We start from the raw sequence: 19,786 nt of genomic DNA, 5'->3' as shown, positions 1-19,786 counted from the left end.
GTTCCATTCAGTGTTCAGCTCTACTTTCTGCAAACCTGGAGGTCTTCCACACCTGTGTTGATCAGCTAGATGTCTTGAATTCCAGGACCTGTCAGAATTACATCATTACAGCCAGCACTCCAGGCAAAAAAAGAAGCAAGAATGGGAATGGGATACTCAGAGAGAACGGTAACAGGAATTCTTGCCTTGGTGTGAATGTTAGTCAGTGTGTGGCTAGATTAGAGTGATTTAAATGCTGAGAGAAGAAAAACATGAGCAATAGTCAATCATAGTCCAAAGGGACATAATACTGCAAAAATCTGAAGAGGAGTGATGCTTTCTTTCAAGCCTTATAAAAAGGGAGGCCTAAGACTTGAACTGTTTCCAGAAGTTGCTACAGTAACACAGGCCAATAGGACAGATCTTGTTTTAAACAAGAATTTGGAAAAATCTTTTCCTTGAGATTGAGCTATCCCACATACTTACCCCATGAACCACCACTACTCTAATATTATATGTCACAGACACCTTTTAAACATTGTTTGAGGGAGACAGGACTACCATATGAAAGTGATAAACACTGTTTAATGTCTTTGTTGGTGACATGGAGAGTGGGATCGAGTGCACCTTTAGTGAGTTTGCCAATGACACCAAGCTGTGTGTTGGTTCAGTATGCTGGAAGGAAGGGATACTATCCAGAGGGACCTGGGCAGGCTTTAGAGGTGGGCCTGTGTGAACCTCATGAACATCAACAAGGCAAAGTACAGGGTCCTGCACCTGAGTCGGGGCAATCACAAGCACAAGTACAGGCTGAGCAGAGAATGAATCAGGACTGGCCCTGGGGAGGACTTGGTATTGGTGGATGAGAAGCTCAGCAAGACTCAGCAATGTGCATTGCAGCCCAGAGAGCCAGCTGTATCCTGGGCTGCATCAAAAGAGGCACAACCAGCAGGTCAAGGACGGTGCTTCTTCCCCTCTGCTTTGCTCTGGTGAGATCCCACCTGGAGTGCTGCATCCAGTGCTGGGGACTACAACACAAGAAGAAGCTATGTTGGAGCGGGTCCAGAGGAGGGCCACGAAAATGATCAGAGAGCTGCAGCACCTCTCCTATGAAGATAGTGTGAGAGAGCTGGGGCTGCTTAGCCTGGAGAAGAGCAGGCTCCAGGGAGACCTTATAGCAGCCTTACAGTACTTAAAGGGGGCTTACAGCAAGTCTGGAGAGGAACTGTTTAAAAGGACATGTAGTCATAGGAGAGGGGGGAATGGCTTTAAACTGAGAGTAGGTTTAGATTAGATTTTGAGAAGAAATTCTTCACTGTGAGAATAGTGAGGCACTGGAACAGGTTGCCCAGAGAAGCTGTGGATACCCCATCCCTGGAACTGTTCCAGGCCGAGTTGGATGGGGCTTTGAGCAACCTGGTCTAGTGGAAGGTATCCCTGCCTGTGACAGGGGAGTTGGAACTAGATGAACTTTAAGGTTCCTCCCAACTCAAACAATTCTGTGATTCTGTGTATTTGTAATACTATGTTCTTGTTGAAGTTTTAGATATCCTAAAATAATTGAAAAACCACAGAGGGAATTATATCCTTGTGAAATGGATATGATACCCCTGTCTAGAAAGATTATTTTAACACATCTATCAATGTTTCCCCCCTGGCTTCTCCGGAGGCAAAAATCTTGCAACAGCTTGTTGCAAGGAAGATGCATGCTGTTCATTGGCATCCAGACCAGAAAAAACAAAACACAAAATGCCATTGACGTAGCTATGTTCTTAATCACTGCTAGTGCACAGAACATCTATTCAGCAGTTTTGGAAATCTAGAATGCTTACAAATGAAATATGTGAATGTTTCACATAGTCGTAGTTTAAAACCCTTTCTTTTGAATGGTTTGAACAATATTTAGAGTTTTTCTATGTTTTCAAAGGATGAAAAAAATAAGCATATTTATAAGGTGCTCTAACTCAAGGCATTGCTTCTAGCATGGGAGCATCTAACCCATGATACCAGTTAGAATTCAGCCCAGGTCAGAACTGATGAATAATTGGTTGTCTCAAGCCTTCATGAATTAACTAAATCGTCTCAGTTTAGTTTCATGAGGAGAGCCGATACTACAAAAGGCACTCCTATCCCACTTGCAGTCTGGCCACAGAGATCAAGGAGGTGTCCTTCTCTGCAGAGGTGGTTTTCCCAGAACAGGTGCAGGAGACAGAGACATGCTGTTCAAGTTCTTCCTGTTAGGTTTTCCTGATGACAGAGAGTTTCTTATTCCGGCACCATCAACCTACTGTTTTTTACTGGCCCAAAGTTAAGCATCAGATAGAAAACCAGTAAATCACCAAAACCAGCATGCCCCGTGGTGGTTATTTTTTAGGGTTCGTTTACGGGCTTTAGTTTTAAGTAGTTTCAGTTGCTTCATATCTGGTGTATAAGTGTTTATATCTCTGTGTAAGCCAGAGACAAACATTTCTGCCACGTGCACTGAACCTCCTGAGGGGTCTGGGGGGCACAGCACTGAGAGTTGTCCAACACCTTATAAAGGCTTCGTGTAAACCTCCAACAGATGGCCAAATCAGTGGTGCTTACATCCCCATAGCTGCGCTCTGCCCCATATCTGGTGTGTCCTCTTTGTTGATTCCTGCCAGGCCTGTTTTCATCATCCTGGCAATAGCCGAGCAGCCAGCATGGCAGGGCATCTGCTGCTGTGGACACTGTGGCAGTATGCATATGACAGGCCACTTCTTGTAGCTCTGTGAGTCATTGGTAGCACCGTGCTGGTTTAAATCCATCTAGAGTATGAGGGCTGTTGAAATCCAATTAAAATATTTGCATAATTATGCATGTGCTCTGCTTCACATAATAAAATTCAAATATACTTAAACACAGCCACCAAGATTTTACAGGTATGTTTGTTGTTAGTTTCAGATGTATGCTTTAAGGCCATCCTTGGACAATTATTGTTTACATTTGATCATTAACCTTTTCATTTCTTTCTAACTTTTTGCTCAACCCACATATGTTTTTGTCAAGAAAATTAAAGCAATGTGTACTTGTTTTTGAATATTTGGGGTTTTTTTTACTCTGTCACTACTTGGCTACACAAACATGGATTGTCTCTGTGTTGGCAAATAGGGCATTAATTTGTGTTTTGTCATAAGTGAAAAGGTTGTCTTTCAGTCGTCCCTTGCAATACTAAGCAGTGATTGATGAGCAAATGGGAAAAGTCTCTCACATCTCTATCAGTGTGTTTTTGTTGTTGTTGACAGATGGTTGTTATACCTAGATAAAATAGAGCGTAAATGTCGTATTTGGTTTGGTTTCTGTGATGGGATAGGCTGTTGCAGTTTTCAGTTTTTCAATGGACTATGTATCACTGCCGTTAGAGATATTTAAAGCAGCCTTCATGCTTCATAGTTAGTGTCACACTTGGCTAGACGGATACGTGGTGTGTCCCTCCTTAGAACAAGGAATCTGAACAATTAAAAATATGACTTGAATTAATTCTATCCCAGCTAGAAAACAACCACTTAGCTTCAAAAGAAGAGCATTTTCACTACCTCCAAATAATATTTTTTTTAAAAATGAATGAAAAACAAGGTATCCTTTCTCCTTCTTAGGGACAAAATTCATGCAGGTTGAGCTGCAGCTTGAAAGATTTGAGCATCCCTTTGGCAGCATCGCTCTGTAGGTAGATATGGAAGTCAAATTGCAAAGTGGGTTTTTAGAAAGCAAACACAAAAGAACAATTCACTCAGTTGGCAAGCTTTTCTGTTTGTTCCCCATTTCCAGATAACAGTGGACTCAAATTGTTGTGATGTGTTGATTGATTACAGCCGTTAAGTTTCTTAGTAATCAGTTTCATCACTTATTCTCAATTCATGCTTGCACCTTTGATTTCTCTTCCACAACAGGGTGATGTAGGTTGTCGTTGACTAATGAAGAACAGAATTGGTTTCGGCGTGAGACAAACGGAATGCCGACACCAATCCCAAAATGCATTAATCTTTAATAATCCACATCTGCATGTTTATAAATGATATAACCAGGGGTTGCTAATGTTGATACTCCCCCTTCCAAACAGAAACTGACATAGGACTTGGTGTTTGCAAACTGCCTGAGACGCACGTGGCTGCGCGTGGTGCGTGTGACCTTGTAGAGGGAGCTCGCCAGATGAAAGTTCTCGGTTGATTAAAAATACATGAAGAATTACTTCGCTTATGCACCAGTCTTTGGAGCTTATCGTTGTCGGGCAAGATGAAATATGGCATGATAGATCTTGTCTTCTAGGGAGATCAGATCCACCAAATGGTTTTTGGAAGCAGGTTTGCCACAAGGTGCTTTTGTCCTTTATGCATTCAATTTGCCCTTTTCTCCCCTGTCCCTGAGAACCGTTTAGAACAGGGCTGTGTAATTTGCAATATAATGCAATAAGAAAAACTAGATTAGCTAAGAGTTTGTTCGTTTTGAGGGTAGTATTAGTGAGAGCACATACACTTTGCTGCTAAAACACTCGTTAATCACAGGCAATGACGTAGTATGAGGAGTAACAGGCAGGACTAGCTAAATAGTTCATTGCCACATAGTGCTGCTCCAGTGTCCACCTGCTTGCTAAACCTGAGAGAGCCGGGAAGAGCAGGGAGGACTCAAACTCCATCATTGATGGTCTTCCGAGTTAATGCTGCTTGATGATGAATACTTATTCTGAGAAATTCTTACATGTAGCTGGATCAAGGGAAGAGAAATACAGATAAGAAACAGGAATTTCAGTTCACATTCACCCATTCTTTTCTGCATGTATTTACACTGCAGATATCACAAATGAAAATTTATATACAGTTTGTTTAGGATTTGGCAATGTTAAAGTTAGGAATTAAGATTTTTATTAGGTGGCAAATATTAGAAGTGTATGTCTCCTACATCTGTTGTGCTTCTTGGGCTCTTTAATTCAGTTGACACCATGAGGAACAGCTTAGAGAAAAAAAATCTCCTCATAGTTATACATGTAGTCTAGAGAATGAGCATTGCTAATGAAAAATTCTTCCTTTTGGAACTTGGATTAAATCCCTGAGTGGAATTCTGTAGTTTTAAGTTTCAGGTGTATGGCAGGGTAGGTTTCGTTTCTGGAAGGAAGAAATGAGCCAAATGTAAGAAAGAAGTACTACTGTCTGCTTTGTTAGGAGCTTTTAGATATTTAGCACTTGCATCAGTTACAATTTCATATTCTGGTTAATTGACATAAAGAAATTGAGAATGGTTTTTCACTAGCTGAAGTATATGCTTTTCGCATTAACAAACATGTAATGACGCGTCCCAAGTAATTACGGATTACTAAATCCATACAACGCTTTGCAATCTCCTACTTCAGTCTAAATGCAAGCAAAACTGCCATTTTTATGGAAGGCTTAAAAGGACAGAGTGAAGAAAACACAGTATGATTACAGGGTTTGGATCATTCCCTAAAGAACATAGACACTTTCCCAGCGGTTTGCAGAAATTTAAGAAAATATAATTTACAAAATCTAAAAGCAATTCAGAGGCCCCATAGAGGTGTGAGAGATGGTGCTGGCAAGCTGCGGCCACAGCCTCTCCCAACCCCTCTCATACCAATTCACGCCGTCTCTTTGGAGGGACGTGGTGACACAGAGTGCAAAATGTGTAGAGGGGTGGTTAAACGAGACTTTAGAGGGGGAAAAAAAGAAATTAAGTCAGTGGCTGAGCTTTGAAGAAGTCTGTCTAGTGCAGAGCAGCAAGCGAGTGGGGAAGAAAGAAGCAAGCACCTCATCTAATCTTTCTCCTGGGGACCCAAGTGGACAAATTGGCAACCCTGTTCACAGCCTTCCCCCCCCACCCTTTGTAGCGTAAGAACTGCTAATCGGATCCATGCTGCTGCAACTGTGGTTAGTTATTAACAGAATAAAAGCAGATTTCTTCAAAAGAACGGGTTAGGGAAAACGGCTCTACAAAATTGCAAGGTTGTTAGAATCTTAAATGCACAGCAGTCGTTTTTTTCCTATTCTGAATTAGGCGATGAATACGGCCTTTCATCTGTCACTGTGCCCGTTTCTTCAGAAGACAGCCAAACATTAGGCTTCTCAAACGAAATAAAAAAAAACTATTTGAAAGAGGAAAAATATTGGGGAGCAGGAAGAATAGGAAAACGAGAAGGAGAAATCAGGTTTTGTTTTTATTAATTTGCCCTGGTGAGAGAAATACGAGCTTGCCTGCTCTATTCAGTTTCTGTGTGCCAGCTGCTGTGAGCCACCATTTCTGAATGCAGGGATTAGAAAAGATTTAACTGGTTGCTATCCTGGGCTGCGCCATGCTGGATTGGCCTCCAGCAGAAATACACTGGGCTGGAAATTCTCCCAAGCTTAATGAAAATAATGCATTAAATGGATGGGGAGTTAGGCAGAGGTGAAAGCAGAAAGAATTTCATTCCTCCAAATGAAACTTCTCATAACTGTAAAGTGATATTACAAGTCTGGAGTGGGTTTTACTGAGGATAGAAAAGCAGTGATTCCTAGATTTAAACTGACTTATGTCTTCACTTATACAAATAAATAAATGGTGCATCCTTAATTTTGAAGAGCTCTAGTGCTTTCACAGTTTGGAGCGGGATTTCGGAATTTGTCGGAGAGGAATAGTCCTGAGGCAGACAGGTGCTTGCTATAACCTACTGGAAAGCCACTCATTATCCAGGTGAGTCGCAGCTTTTTGAAGATTCCCACTGACAGCTTGCTTTGGGCTTGTTTCCAAAATCTCAGGAGAAAGTGCTTAACTTTGATCCAAATGCAGAGGTGACTTCTGGATGGGGCATGGATGAAACACCCTCCTGGCAGTGTCTGCTGCTGCTTTCCCTTCCCCTCTGGAGCAAAATGAGCTTTGGCCCTGGAGGGCAATATATATGCTTTCCTGCCCCTTGACACCAAGCCCATTGTCAGTGCAGGCAGTACTAACAATTATTTCACTTCCTACTCAGTGTGGCACTGAGCAAAGCCAGAAGGTTTAGTCTGAGTGTACTTGACTCTCTGTATCCCAGCACAGCCACAGCTGCTGTATCTGAAAGGGTCCTCATGTCTCAGGCCTTTTAAAACATCTGCACTCAGATTACTGCATAGATATGAGGAAGTTTTAATATTTTCTGTGTCTTAATTTGAGAGGATATGCAGACAGCCCCTGGTTTTTACTGGAATGAATAAGTCATTTAAAAAATGCTGTTGATACAACAGGAAGCTTGGCTACAATGAATAAATTAAGGAAGAAAATCGTCTTTATTCTTAAGGGGTCATAGGCTTTGTGAGATGAAGAGATAACACAAAACACATGACCAGTTGTGCTTTACGCTACCCATAGAAAAATTTCTTTCCTTTGAGGTCATTTTGCCTCACTTTAAATTTCCTGAAAAGCTCATTTGAAACACTCCCATACAGAAGCCTACTTATGTTCTTTCATTTCTGATGTAGGGATCTGAGACCCAGAATGTCCCTTCTGGTGTGTAAACCTTTACTGTCACATCTAGTGTGTGATGATTATCCCATTATTTTATCAGATTTCATCTTAATCACTAGATTTTCAGGACCTCATTATTCCTAAAAGGAAGTTGTTTCAAATTCCAGTAATGGTTTGATTATCATCCTACACATCATCTTTTTCCTCCTTGGTATTTAGCTGCAAATGTATTTTTAGAAAGAAGTCACAAAATCACAGCTTTAATTTTTGTAATACTAAATAATACTTGCTCTTTGAGCCTCCTGTTATGTCATGCTGGTAGATGGTTCCCATTCCAGCTAACTTTTAGACTTTCTGCGTTTTTCTGTGTGAAGGCTCACCATTAACACATCAGCAGGGATGTTGTGTTGTCTTACCTCTACTGGAAACAGTCCTCCTAATTCATCCTAGTAATAAATTTGTTTCTTTTGGTGGCACGTCAAATGGTTAGTTACAACTGTTCGTAAGTTACAACCATTTTAGGTCAAAAAATACGGTCAGATTTTTCTTTCCTTTTCTTCTCCCATTTCTACCTTATAACCTACAGCTCTTCCATTACAAAAGGCCTGTTTCTGTGAATATAAATGTTTGCGGTTTTGATACTCCAACCCGAAAGGTGATCCAAAGGGTTTCTTAGGCAGTATTCTTATAATCTTTTGTATTGACTAAAATTCCCTACTTTGTGATCAGCCAATATCATTATATCCAATTCTAGCTCTTAATTCCTAAATTATATTGGGAATTGTCCCAAAGACAAGCTACAAGATCTTTAACTTCTGCCTTTACTTCAGCCTAGTGTTCCCCTTTTAACACAGGCTATGATCAGTCTCCCACCCTCCTGTTTCCCAGTTCCTCACACACCTTAAAATTCCTGTGCTGATATCCCTCCTTCCCCCCTTAACTAGTAATTTCCCAGAGAGAACCTGTTAGCACTGAAGTGCTTTCTTGATTCAATTGTTCAGGCATAGTTCTGTGAGGTACTATGCAGCTGGTACAGGGTATTGCAGCTGAGCATCCTCCAGTGTCATTACAGTGGTGGGAGCAGAGACCCCTCAGCTTGTTTCAAAATATTACTGATGTGGACTGTAATTGACTGTAAGGACCCCTCCTCAGCAGTATATCAAAGGTCTGCTCTTGCTTGCTTTGTTGGCTCTGAGGAATTTACCTTTTACAGTTTAACTGCATGGCTGTAGTCATAATGTAATCACTGTTTAGTACTTTTGTCAGTCCCTTTCTTCCAAAGGTGCTGTGCAGTCTCTCCTGACTCAATTTGAAGTGTAGATTTTCAAAGTGCAAAATGTTTAAAAGCAGTTCACATAATTTAAGAAATAGAAAACCAGCTTACAAATATGTTATTAAGCATTTTAAAATTTTCTTACCTCTTCAGCTGACCGTTGGGTTTTTTTTAGTAGCAGACACTATATTACATAGACTACTGGTTTTGGTAGCTTTAACAACTAATTTTACTAGATAGCTATATATATTTGAACAGTGTTTTGGTCTTTTAAATAAAGGGGAATGAAATAGTGTGGCAGCTTCTATCCTCTTGATGCACATTATTGCATTTTCTGTGATTTTGCATAATAAAAATATTGTGAAACATCCATAGTATTCACTTTGGATAAGTTTTGGCAGGTGGAGTATCTCACCAATGTGGCAATAGTGCTGTACAAAAACATGGGAAAAGGTCATCCCTGTTTAAACTTCCATCTGTGTATCATTGGCTCAAAAGAGGCAGTAGTCTGTCGGTGAAAAAAAGTTATTGGATTTTTTTTTTCTCTTAAATAGCTGTAGAATTTATGTTAAAAAAGAACAGAGGTTGTTTTTCTTTTGTCGAAGTTTCCCTTCCCTAATAAAATACAAAAGTCTGTTAATGTATTATTTAAAGCGTCTTCCAAGAATCACAACTGCAATACTGGTTGAAAGAGAGAAGGATTACTATAATTTAAAGGAAAGAAATGGAAAATCTTTAAGGTCATTTCTTTTCATGACAAAGAAACTTAAAAAGCATGGCAGACAGGATCTTCAAAGGTTTTTAAAGTCCTGTCATCAGCTTCCAATCAATAGGAGTTAGATACCTAAATTAAGAGTTCAGTTCAAGTCTTCAAAGGTATTTGGGTGCTTAGCCTCCTTTTACCTTTCAGATCGCTTCTAAGAATAAAATGGCAGTTTGACTGAAAACATTTTGATGCAATACCTTGATGTCCAGCATCTGGATAATCTGTAGTACCCACTGATAATTAGCATAGCAGATACTTCTCCTGAAAGTTCGTTGTTAGAGTATGTTTATGAAGTAGTTTTCCTTTGTGAAGCAAAAAATTTGCTTTAAAGCTTGTTGAATACAGGAGAAAAACAGAAGTAAATGTAAAAAAGTGTACTGATAAAATAGCATTAGTGTTTGCAGAGGCTAATAATCTCAGTAAATTTGCAAAACTCTGGAGTCTGTATTGACTGAGGATGCAGATAAAACCGCATCGTGTTGTACATATACGGTTCTGGGCTTTGACTTTCCTGGTTTGTGCTTGCACATCTGCCTGTGCAGGATAAGGTTCCTGACAGAGAACTGATGTTATTATCCTTGTAAAAAATAGAGACCATCTATAATATGCAAAATATGTTGCCTAGCATAGTTATTTTATGCACTATAGCATCTCTCAAAGTTGTCAAGCCTCCACCTAAAGGGGGACCCTGCTGAGGGCTGTGTGGTGCAGTCATGACTACCCTGCCTTTATTAATATTTTTAAGTGTTTGCAAAAATCTTAGATGGTTCCAATCTACTTAAAGTATTCTGTCTGATAGCAGTGCCTGGGGCATACACAGTGGAAGTGGCAGTGCCCTGTGTTCACATGGAATTGCTGTTTGTTTACAGTTTTTGAGTCACTTCCTGTCAAGCCAAAAGCGTTCATTATAATGCAGGCACTTACTGTCTCCCCAGCCTGCTCTTGAGTGACATCAAAACACAGTCTGGGTTTTTTCATTATTATTGTCATATGCCTCAGAGTTCGTGAATGGGCCATGGATCCCAAAGCCTCAGGCACTGAGTGGCATGTTTAGTCTTTTAGAGGTACAATTCTGCCTCTAGTCCAGCATTTGCATCTCTGAGACAGTTGTCACAGCTGCTCCTGGTAATGTTGAATGTCATGTTTTTGGTGCAAATGCACCTCATCTGAATAGCCTAGGCAGTGGTTACACTCCACATTTTATAGACTTTCTTTTTGTTCTCTATCAGTCTGGCTTTTCTTCAGAGTTGGTGCTGAGACTCAGTTGGTTTGAGGATGGGAAGGGGATGGGGCAGAGCAGACACATTTGCTTTCCTGCTTTTATGTCCAACTTGGGGCTCTTCATGGCTCTAAAGAGCAGCCCCTGCTGCCCTGCTGTCAGCCCAGCTCCCAGCGCCAGGACTGCCCGCAGGATTCTTGCTCCTGCACTGCGGAGGGGCAGCTGCTGAGCAGGAGGAAATGAGTCTCAGCAGGCACAAATCTATTGCCTCTGTTTTTATTCGTTCCATTTCTTTCAAACGGAAAATAATCTGAACACTTTCTGAGGATGAGGGATATAAATCTGTCTCCTGCTATTTATACCGTGCTCATCACTGCAGTGTCTAAATGCGTAAAGTATATATTTGCTGCTTAATCTGAGGTGGTATTCAAGCCTCTTGGGCTGTCACAAGTAGGCATGTCTCAGACCAGGAGTGAAGAGGAGTCCTAGGGGATCTCCAGGTCTCATTGTTACTCCTGTGACAAGTTGACTCTTAGGCACAAGGCCCTTGGGGCATTGGGAGGGTGGTAGCATTGACCTCCCTGCTTCACATGGTGTTGAATGGTGACCCAGAGGAGTGACTTGCATCAGTGCAATAAAAGCCTGCTTTATTATCCATTAACATTGAAAGGGAAGATTTTGTGTCCTGAGCCTCACAGACAGCACTGTGAGTGCTGTTCTTGTTTGAGTGGGTAGACAGCAGTGGATGAATTCTCTGGATGTCTTTTGAACGAAGTAATAAAAATGGATCTGTCTATTCTGGCTAGTTATTTTAATAAATAACTTCCCTTTGCTTTTATTTGAATAATAAGATACCCCTTTTTTCTCTGATCTCTTTCAAACATGCTTCACTTTCACCACATGCACCTACATATTATTGTTTATTCCCATATTCTACATGGACATTCAAACAATATTGAAACCACTGATTCATCGAAATAGTTTTTAAACTGTTGTTATTAGTCATTTTTGTATTGACCGAATTTTTCATTGGTAATATTGTTGGCAGCAGTCCATGTCTGCCTGGCTGGAGGCCAGTTCAGGCTCGGCAGGATGAGCCCTATTGTTCAGCAGACTTGGATTTTGTTAAACTCTCTAACAGAAATATGTGTCAGGAGATTTGCAGCTATAAATTGGATCATATTGGTGAGGTTGGGAACTCGCTCAATACAAAATTGAACATTTCACCATGCCTGTTGCTAAATATGTTTGTGCATGTTTCCTACATGGGTTTCAAAAAAAAAAAAGAAAAAAAATATGAAAAAAGTTTGACCTGTTGAGCTCTGCCTTTACCTTATACAGTTGGTAATTTCTTTGATGTTGAGTGGTTGAAAAATGCAGCAAGGCTTGGTTTTGTGCATTGAAATGTTAAAAGCAAGTCTGTTTTCCCTTTTTTCTCTGTGTGTTACAGGCAGTCAGATGCCACCGCAGCCTCCTGGCAGCCAGTCAGAATCCAGCTCCCACCCTGCCTTGAGCCAGTCACCAATGCCACAGGACCGAGGTTTGTTAGGTGTTGGGGCTTTTTTAGTCGGTGTCAAATGCAGCCTTCATTTTCAGATGCACATTAGCCATGTGAGATTTCCTGGTATTTCTTTTCTTCTCCCAGGGAAAATAATGACAGTCTTCGTTGTAAGAGGCTTGGGGGGTGTTCCTTCTATGGGGAAAGAGCAATGGAATAGCAGGTTTTACCAAACTATAATTGAAAACAAGGTTTTCTTAAAATATAATGAATGCCCAGGGTATAAAGGCAGTTTCTGTAAATACTTGAGTCATGTCTTAGAGAATACAACTTCTTGTTGTCTATCTTGAAATTAAGATATACAGAAATAGTGCTCACTATGAGCACTACAGTTTTGCTACTGTTCTTAAAACTCTCATCTCTATCTTTACATGGACACGATAGTCCTCTATCCAGTTCTAGGATAAAAATATCTTTAAATATAAAAGGAAATCAAATATTTAGGTCAAATGGTTCAAACATTTGGAAATCTTGCAAGGGAAAACGTTGCAGGCAGCAGCACGGTTCTAAAAGGGTGCTTCCTAGCAAGTGCTCACGAAAATAAACAGAGCATTTTTAAATTAATGTTACCTTTTTTAACTTTTAAGCCTTTTTCCTTTCACCTCCTTCCTCCCTAGCTCATGGAAGATAGTTGTCACAGCTTTGTTGCATGACCGTACATACAATCAACTGCTGTAAATTGGACATCCTGTCCATGCAGTGGTTAACATGTGCCAGTGACAGGCTTGCAAAACAGACACATGATAACTGTGATAAACATGGAGTTATTTATGAAATGCCCCTCCTAAAATGTCTTGCTTCCAGAAATATCCTAAGTAGCACCATATGGGGATACCATAAATACTAGAAGTTTTCTCGCAGTGAAACAAGTTGAACTCACAGAATGACAAATTTCTGGGATAGCATCCAGGAGGAGCTAAGAGGACTCACAAAGAAGAGGAGAGAGTCTTAATTTTTGCTATTTTTCTGTGCTGATTGTCCCCTCCTCCAGGACTGCTGATTAATGAGAACATGAAATACAGAATTCCATGCTCATTTGTTTTGTTTCCTTTTCAGTCATTCTTTATACTCAGTTGTTAGTGCAGGGACTTATTTTCCCCTTTAAAAAATTTAGAATACTGTGCATGTTTGGTGAGAAAAAGAATGGCCTCAGCATCCAACACAAGTATATGATGCCTTGTGCGATAGATGTCACAAGGCAGCAAGAATGGATCAGATGGAGGCTTTAAAGACCCAAACATCTCACAAAGATATTTACATTTCCTGGCACAACTGAGTCTTGGCACAAAATGTTATATTACCCAGTAATAATTGTTTCTGCAGTGTGTATTCCTCACCTGGCTTTGGGGGATGAGTTATGCAGGTCTGACAGAGCTGGAAAGATCAAACCTCTCTGTTCTGCTGTAGAACAAAACTGGGGGTCATTATATGGTCAGGAGAGGCAGAGGGGTATTCAGAAGTAAAACAGAGAAGACAGGTGCTATAACTGGGAAATCAAACAAGTAGATAACAGTGAGAGAAGTAAAATTTACAGATTGATTTAGTCTGTTTTTTCTTCTCTGCAGTGAGATTTGTAGGTATTTTCTTAGAAAAAATGTTTTTGGGAATGTTGCAGTTTTTGAACACTTCATATGCAAAAACTGGTGTAATGTGCATGATCTTGTGACCCAACTTGTATAAGAAGTCCATTTGGTTCATGGGAGAGATTCAAAATTTGTAACTAGCTGGGTCATATTGATTTTGCAGAACATATTCCCCAAAGCTTCTCTAAAGTCTGTGCCATACGCACATAAACATGCGTGCATTCCCTTTTGTGCACTGTCATTGATTAGAGGCTCCTTTGAAATGGAAAACTTCACCTTTTAAAAAGGCTGTTACATTAGTTGATTCCTTTGCTTGCTTGAACTGGTTTCCACTGAACTTGAAGAAAGGAAGGAGGGGGAATGATGTGGGCTCAAAGGGAAGGTGCTTGTCATTTACTGATAAAAACCTGAGCAGAAAATCGTTGCTGCTAAGGACACCTGATCCTTGGGCATCTGTTACAGTAATTTAAACTCTCGGCTTACTGATACACTTTCTCCCCAAAAAAGAAAAGAAAAAAAATAAATGAAAATGAAAACAAAAACCCCAATGACACTACATTCGATAAGGTAATGTTTGGGTTTGCACTTTGTATAGCATTTCTTTCCTTGTTTAGAGAGAGAATTGGATAAACAAAGGACTAGTATTCATTTCTTGAGCAAAATCTTCTACTCTGAATACTTGAAAAAAATGCTATTTATCAGCTATCATGAAGCTTGACTGACAGGTGGAGTCTGAGCTTTAGCACTTTTGGATGCTAAACCACTACCTTGAACCATTAAGTTTACACTTACCTTAGTGTTTGACTGTATTTTACCCTGCATTCCATGGTTGCTCAGCACCCAGCAGGGATTTTTATGTTTGCCTACCTGAGAGTATACATTCCCTGTCATACAGTGCAGCATGAAGCAGTGAGCATATTTTTACATGTACACTCTATGTGTGGAAGGAGAGGAGCGGTATTGTTGTTCATATGTACAGCAATAGAAATTTCTTGGGGGATTGGACTTTTTTGTGCTCTTCAGCTTTCTTTTTATACAGCTTATTTCATGCTTTCTATAATAAGCATGAAAATGCTTACTTTTTAAAAATAATTTTAAAATTTTTCATTTCCTGCCCGAGCTGTAGGACATTTGGACCTGGTTAGTGTAAATGGGGCATGCTATCCTAGGGACTTCTGTTCTTGTCCCAGAATTGGTAACTGGCCATTGTTGTTTGGTGCCAAATCAGTGAAATGGTTTTAGTTCTACAAACAGATGTTGTCTACCTAGGTAACAAGGAATTATATTTACTTTTATGTACATAACCTGTGTCTCAGCTCATGTGTCTTTAAAAGTACTGGGACTTGAAGTAAGTCCCATACATCATAATGGACTGTCAGAGCTGGAGAGCTCTGGGGATAGAGGGAGCAGGCCGTGTAGGTCTGGTATCAGAAATCTCTTGGAAAAGCAGAAGTGGCCACGGCTGCTCTACCTGCATGTGTGTTAACTGCTGCTGAATCCCAACAATTACCATTACTTGGGGATACCACAATGGCAATGTAGTCATGACTAATTAGGTAGTCATTTAAATTTGCTATGCTTTTGGGGGAAAGGAGGATGCATGTTTTGCTCTTTTTTTCTGATATATCTACTCCAGACTTTTCTTTATATGATCAAAAGTAGGGGGTTGAATTTTTGTGTTTGTTGAACTCAGAGCTTTTTATAAACTTTTGTTGCATCACGCCCAGAGGTGGGGCAGCAATGATACCACAGCTGTCATGACCATTCGGCAAATAGTTGAGGTACACAGTCTCTTGAGTTCCTTATATTCAGCTGTACCTACTCACTTGTTTGAGTTTTGGAAGCTGCACTTTGAGGATGTCCTTAGTAGCCAGAACTGCTCAATGAGTTAGAAGTTATTTCTAGTGATCAAATAGAAACCCAGCATATCCCAATTAACACCCTAAATTAGTTTCCTGAAGCTGCTGCACGAAAAAGAAACCTTCGTCTTGGCCTTTAGCTTATACTCCCATTCTTACTTTTGTAAACTAATGGAGATTTCCATCTGCCTATACAAATACTCACCTGTTCAAGCACTGTTAGGAGAATATGTGTCACAATAATGTTGAAATAGGCACTTTTACCCCCTGCAGGAATGAATGGTTCCTTACCTAATTTTGAAAAAGCTCAGAAAATTTACCTGCTTTTAAGTAGTATTTTTCATGCTTATGCAGTTGGGTATGTACATGTCAGGTTTCAGTCTTATATTAAAATAGTGAATTGGGAGTTCCTAAAAACCATTGAATTTAATGGAAACAGTTAATGACTTCACGTTATTACTCTGGCAAGCACTCTCATAATGGGGATACTTAAAGAAGCCTTATTTATTAGTGCAAATGTATATGGGTCAGAATTAATTTTTAAAAAATCTTTAATTGTTTTCCCCTTATAATTTTCACAGCGGTACGTAGTTAAATATTCATGATAGTGCTGATGATATGCTAAAGGTCTGGAATAGATCTGGAGTCTCAAAATCAACACAGGTTATTTAACCCTTTTCATCTAATGCACCATTGGGGACTTGCTGAGTGAAATCCCAGAGCACTGGAATAATTAGAAGATAGTAATGAGGATTTAATTAGTCCTTGAGATATGCTGAAATAGGACCACTGAGAACTTTTCTTTTTGGACATGGATTGCAAGCAGAATTGCTGTTGCAGCTGCTGTGATGTGCTGGAAAATGTATTCCATTGCTTGAGGCATTTTCATGGCAGCATTTTGTCAGATCTACGTGGACAGTGCCCAGAGTAAGCACCTCCAAAATTGTTAAATAGAAGTCACCACCTTCTCCATCACCTTCTCCCAGCAGTTGTTCATTTTTAGTTTTTTCTGTCATTCTTTCTGTTCTAGCTTTATTTCTTTCTGTTGTTGACATGATCCAGCTTTTGAGGATTGTTGTACAGTTATGTGCTCTGTTAAAAACATATCACAGTCAGGGATAGGGAATAAGAAACTGCAGGCTTGTAGGAGTACAGGTGTTATAGTAAGCAAAATTTGGATCTTTTTGACACAACTGCTTGTAAGGTTTATCCTCAGATCTTGTCCTTATTTAGTATTAGATCTTCACAGAAGTGATATTTATCAGTAGCTGTAATGTATTAAATTTAAATAGCTTTTTTGGCAGCCAAGATGTTATCCAGCAAGAGGTAGTAACAGATGGGATGTGATCGGGCATTTTGATGTTCTCTTTGTGCTTCCCTATAAACACTAAGTAGCAACTGAATTCCTGTAACTACAATTTCCTAATTTGCTCATTAGATTTCATATAGGTATTTTTCTCCCCTTTAACTGTTTTCTGGGCATGCTTATTTGTACACAGTCATCACATAAATTCTACAGTCATGTATTTTCTTCTAACAAAATATAAATGTTTTTGCTTGTGCGGAAGACACAGAATACCAATTGGGTGTTTTGCGCCTACAATTCCTGATGAGATTTATGGCTTAATACTGACATTCAATGGTAGAGATTCTTTTCCCTGAAATCTATTTTCTTCTTAAAAAGACAAACCAAAAGGAAGAAAATAGATCAAAGAATTCTTATTGTAACAAAAAAGATACTGTAGTTTGCTTTTAGATCTTAAAAAGACTTTTTCCCTGAGAATACGTTTTTTGCTCTCGTTTTGGGATTTGGGATCTATTCAGAGCACTGAGGAGCTAGAGAATAAAATGATTCTTGTCATTAAAATTCTTCTGCTTGCCATGTTAACGATGACACCACTTAAGGTTAAATCAGACTTGGTAATAAGTTTACTTGATGTAGACTGAAGTGTTTCAGGCTCTTAAAGAAAGATGCTTGAGACATGCATTGAGTGCAAAGCCACAGGTATTTTTGAGTGCCTCTTCTGCATAGCACTCCAAGTGGGTCAGTGCAGAGGAGCTGAGCTCTGCCTGGTATGTAGGAACACTATGCCAGGCTGGGAGGAAATCTTCATGCCCAAAAAACTGGGGTTAGAGGAATTATGCCCTCAACAACCAGAAAAAGTGCATCATGTAAGGAGGAAAAGCAGGTTTTAGTTGAAACTGTCACACTTAACTCTGTAAAACATACCTTTTCCATCTCAAGTCACGTGATGAAGTAGGAACATGATGCATGCAAGTACACAGAGCAGATCTATATGAGATGGGAAAGCCATGCAGTAGAGCTGTGCGCTAAACTTCTTTGGTGACTCAAAAAACTACAGTAGTTTCTCAATTTAGTGAGTGCTAAATTTATCATCAGTCTTTAAAAAGGATCAGGCCATGATTCTTTTTTACCTCTGTATTTTAATTTGACAGTAGAAGTGCACTGAAATGTAGTCTCAATGTGATGAGCAAAAAAGCTACAATATGTCTACTTTAATTAGTAATCAGCATTTCTGGGTTGAAAGGTTACTGTTTTTCTCACTGAACTGTGGAGTGAATAGCTTTGAGTCTGTCTCTCAAGCACTTCAGGAAGATCTGCTTTTCTTGCCCAAGAGCATTAGAAGTTATGTTACTCTGCCAAAACAGGTTAATTGTTAAAGAAATCAATTGCCGTTTCAGGATGCTGGTTTCAGACTGTACTTGGGTTTCAAATATACACCAGCCAGTCTCAGCTTTAGGTTGATATGATCTGTGGCCTACACTAAATACATGGCAGTACTGGCCATGATTTACATGTGATAAGCCACACTGGGAGACAGCAAAACTGCAGAAGTAGGATTTGAAGTAGATAATAGTATTTGTACCATCAAAACCCAGAGTCGGGTCTCAACAAATAAATACATTTTGTATACTAGCAGATGGTCATTACACTCTTCTTGCTGATGTAAAATCTTGTTATACTTGGGGATGAATCTTTATTTCATTTTTTAAACTAAAGTTGGGATTCTCTTTTTGAATTAGGGAGCAAAATTGACTTATTCTGAGATAGTTTATATAGTTGCCAGCACAGAGACTTCTTGATAGAGAAGTTTCCACTGACTTCATTAGGCAGCTGTCAAATTCCCTGCCTCTGGGCTCAGGGAGCAAGATAAACCACAGCAGTTACTGATGAAGAACTTGACAAAGTGACAGTCAATGTTGCTGTCACCAGGCTTGATATAAAGTTACTGGGTATGACCCCTGTCCCTAGGACAGCTTCCCGTGGTGGCCTATAAGCTGGGAGCTGCCTGTGGTCTGCCTGTTCAACAGCACCATTGTTTTCAGGACACTCTACTCCCTTAGAAACTAAATTAACCTTTTTATGAAGCTTCTCTATAGATAAAGAACCTCTGATCTAAGACATTTTATGTCATTTTAAGTTAATATATAGGACAGCGAGTTGAAATCTATATAATATATATATTAATCGCTAACACTGGATAGTTCTTTCTATCACAAAGGATCCCAAAAGGCTGCAGAATAAATGCTCATCAGGGAACAGCTGCAAAACAAGGAAGAGTAAAATCAGTCAAATCATAAATCACGGTAAAAATAAGACTGATACAAAGGCATTTGGGGACTGAGGAAAACACGCTGATTTTGTGTTTTTGAAAAAACATTATGGTTTATTTTACATGTGTGCAAGACAGAAAAGACACATTGTGTATTTTAGTCTTGTCCACAAAATATATGTATATGTGTGTGTGTGTGTGTGTGTGTGTGTATATATCATGGTATTCAGTATATTTACTTCATGAAAAAGAAGATCTGAGTTGATCCAAGGAACCTTGGAACAGCAGTCTGTGGGGAGAGTAAATTTTTCAAACCTGAAATTTAGACTGTTAAGCCTGCAGGCCTTGCATATTATACATTTAAAAATGCCATTCCTTCTTTGCTCTCCTCCGTGATTTTCGTAAGTATGCATGTTATTAGGCAAACTTGGACAAATGTTGATTGTACAAAGCAGACGTACTCCTCAGGTTTTTATTGTTGCTGCTGAGATTAATTCTAGCAGTCCAATCTACCTACTAAAATTA

At 39.6% G+C, this 19,786-nt stretch overlaps 1 protein-coding gene across 1 annotated transcript in view; it reads left to right on the top strand.

Moving 5' to 3' along the window:
* Positions 1–19,786, top strand: part of ARID1B (AT-rich interaction domain 1B) — a 323,199-nt gene that overhangs the window by 229,398 nt on the left and 74,015 nt on the right. The window contains exon 7 of the mRNA XM_027632627.1: positions 12,137–12,226. Coding sequence (XP_027488428.1) covers positions 12,137–12,226 — 90 coding nt within the window. The remainder of the gene's footprint in view (positions 1–12,136; positions 12,227–19,786) is intronic.

This window comes from Corapipo altera, unplaced genomic scaffold (assembly GCF_003945725.1).
Source record: "Corapipo altera isolate COAL_440 unplaced genomic scaffold, ASM394572v1 2b, whole genome shotgun sequence".
NCBI classification, from domain to species: domain Eukaryota; kingdom Metazoa; phylum Chordata; class Aves; order Passeriformes; family Pipridae; genus Corapipo; species Corapipo altera.
This window is presented reverse-complemented; position numbering and strand designations above follow the sequence as displayed.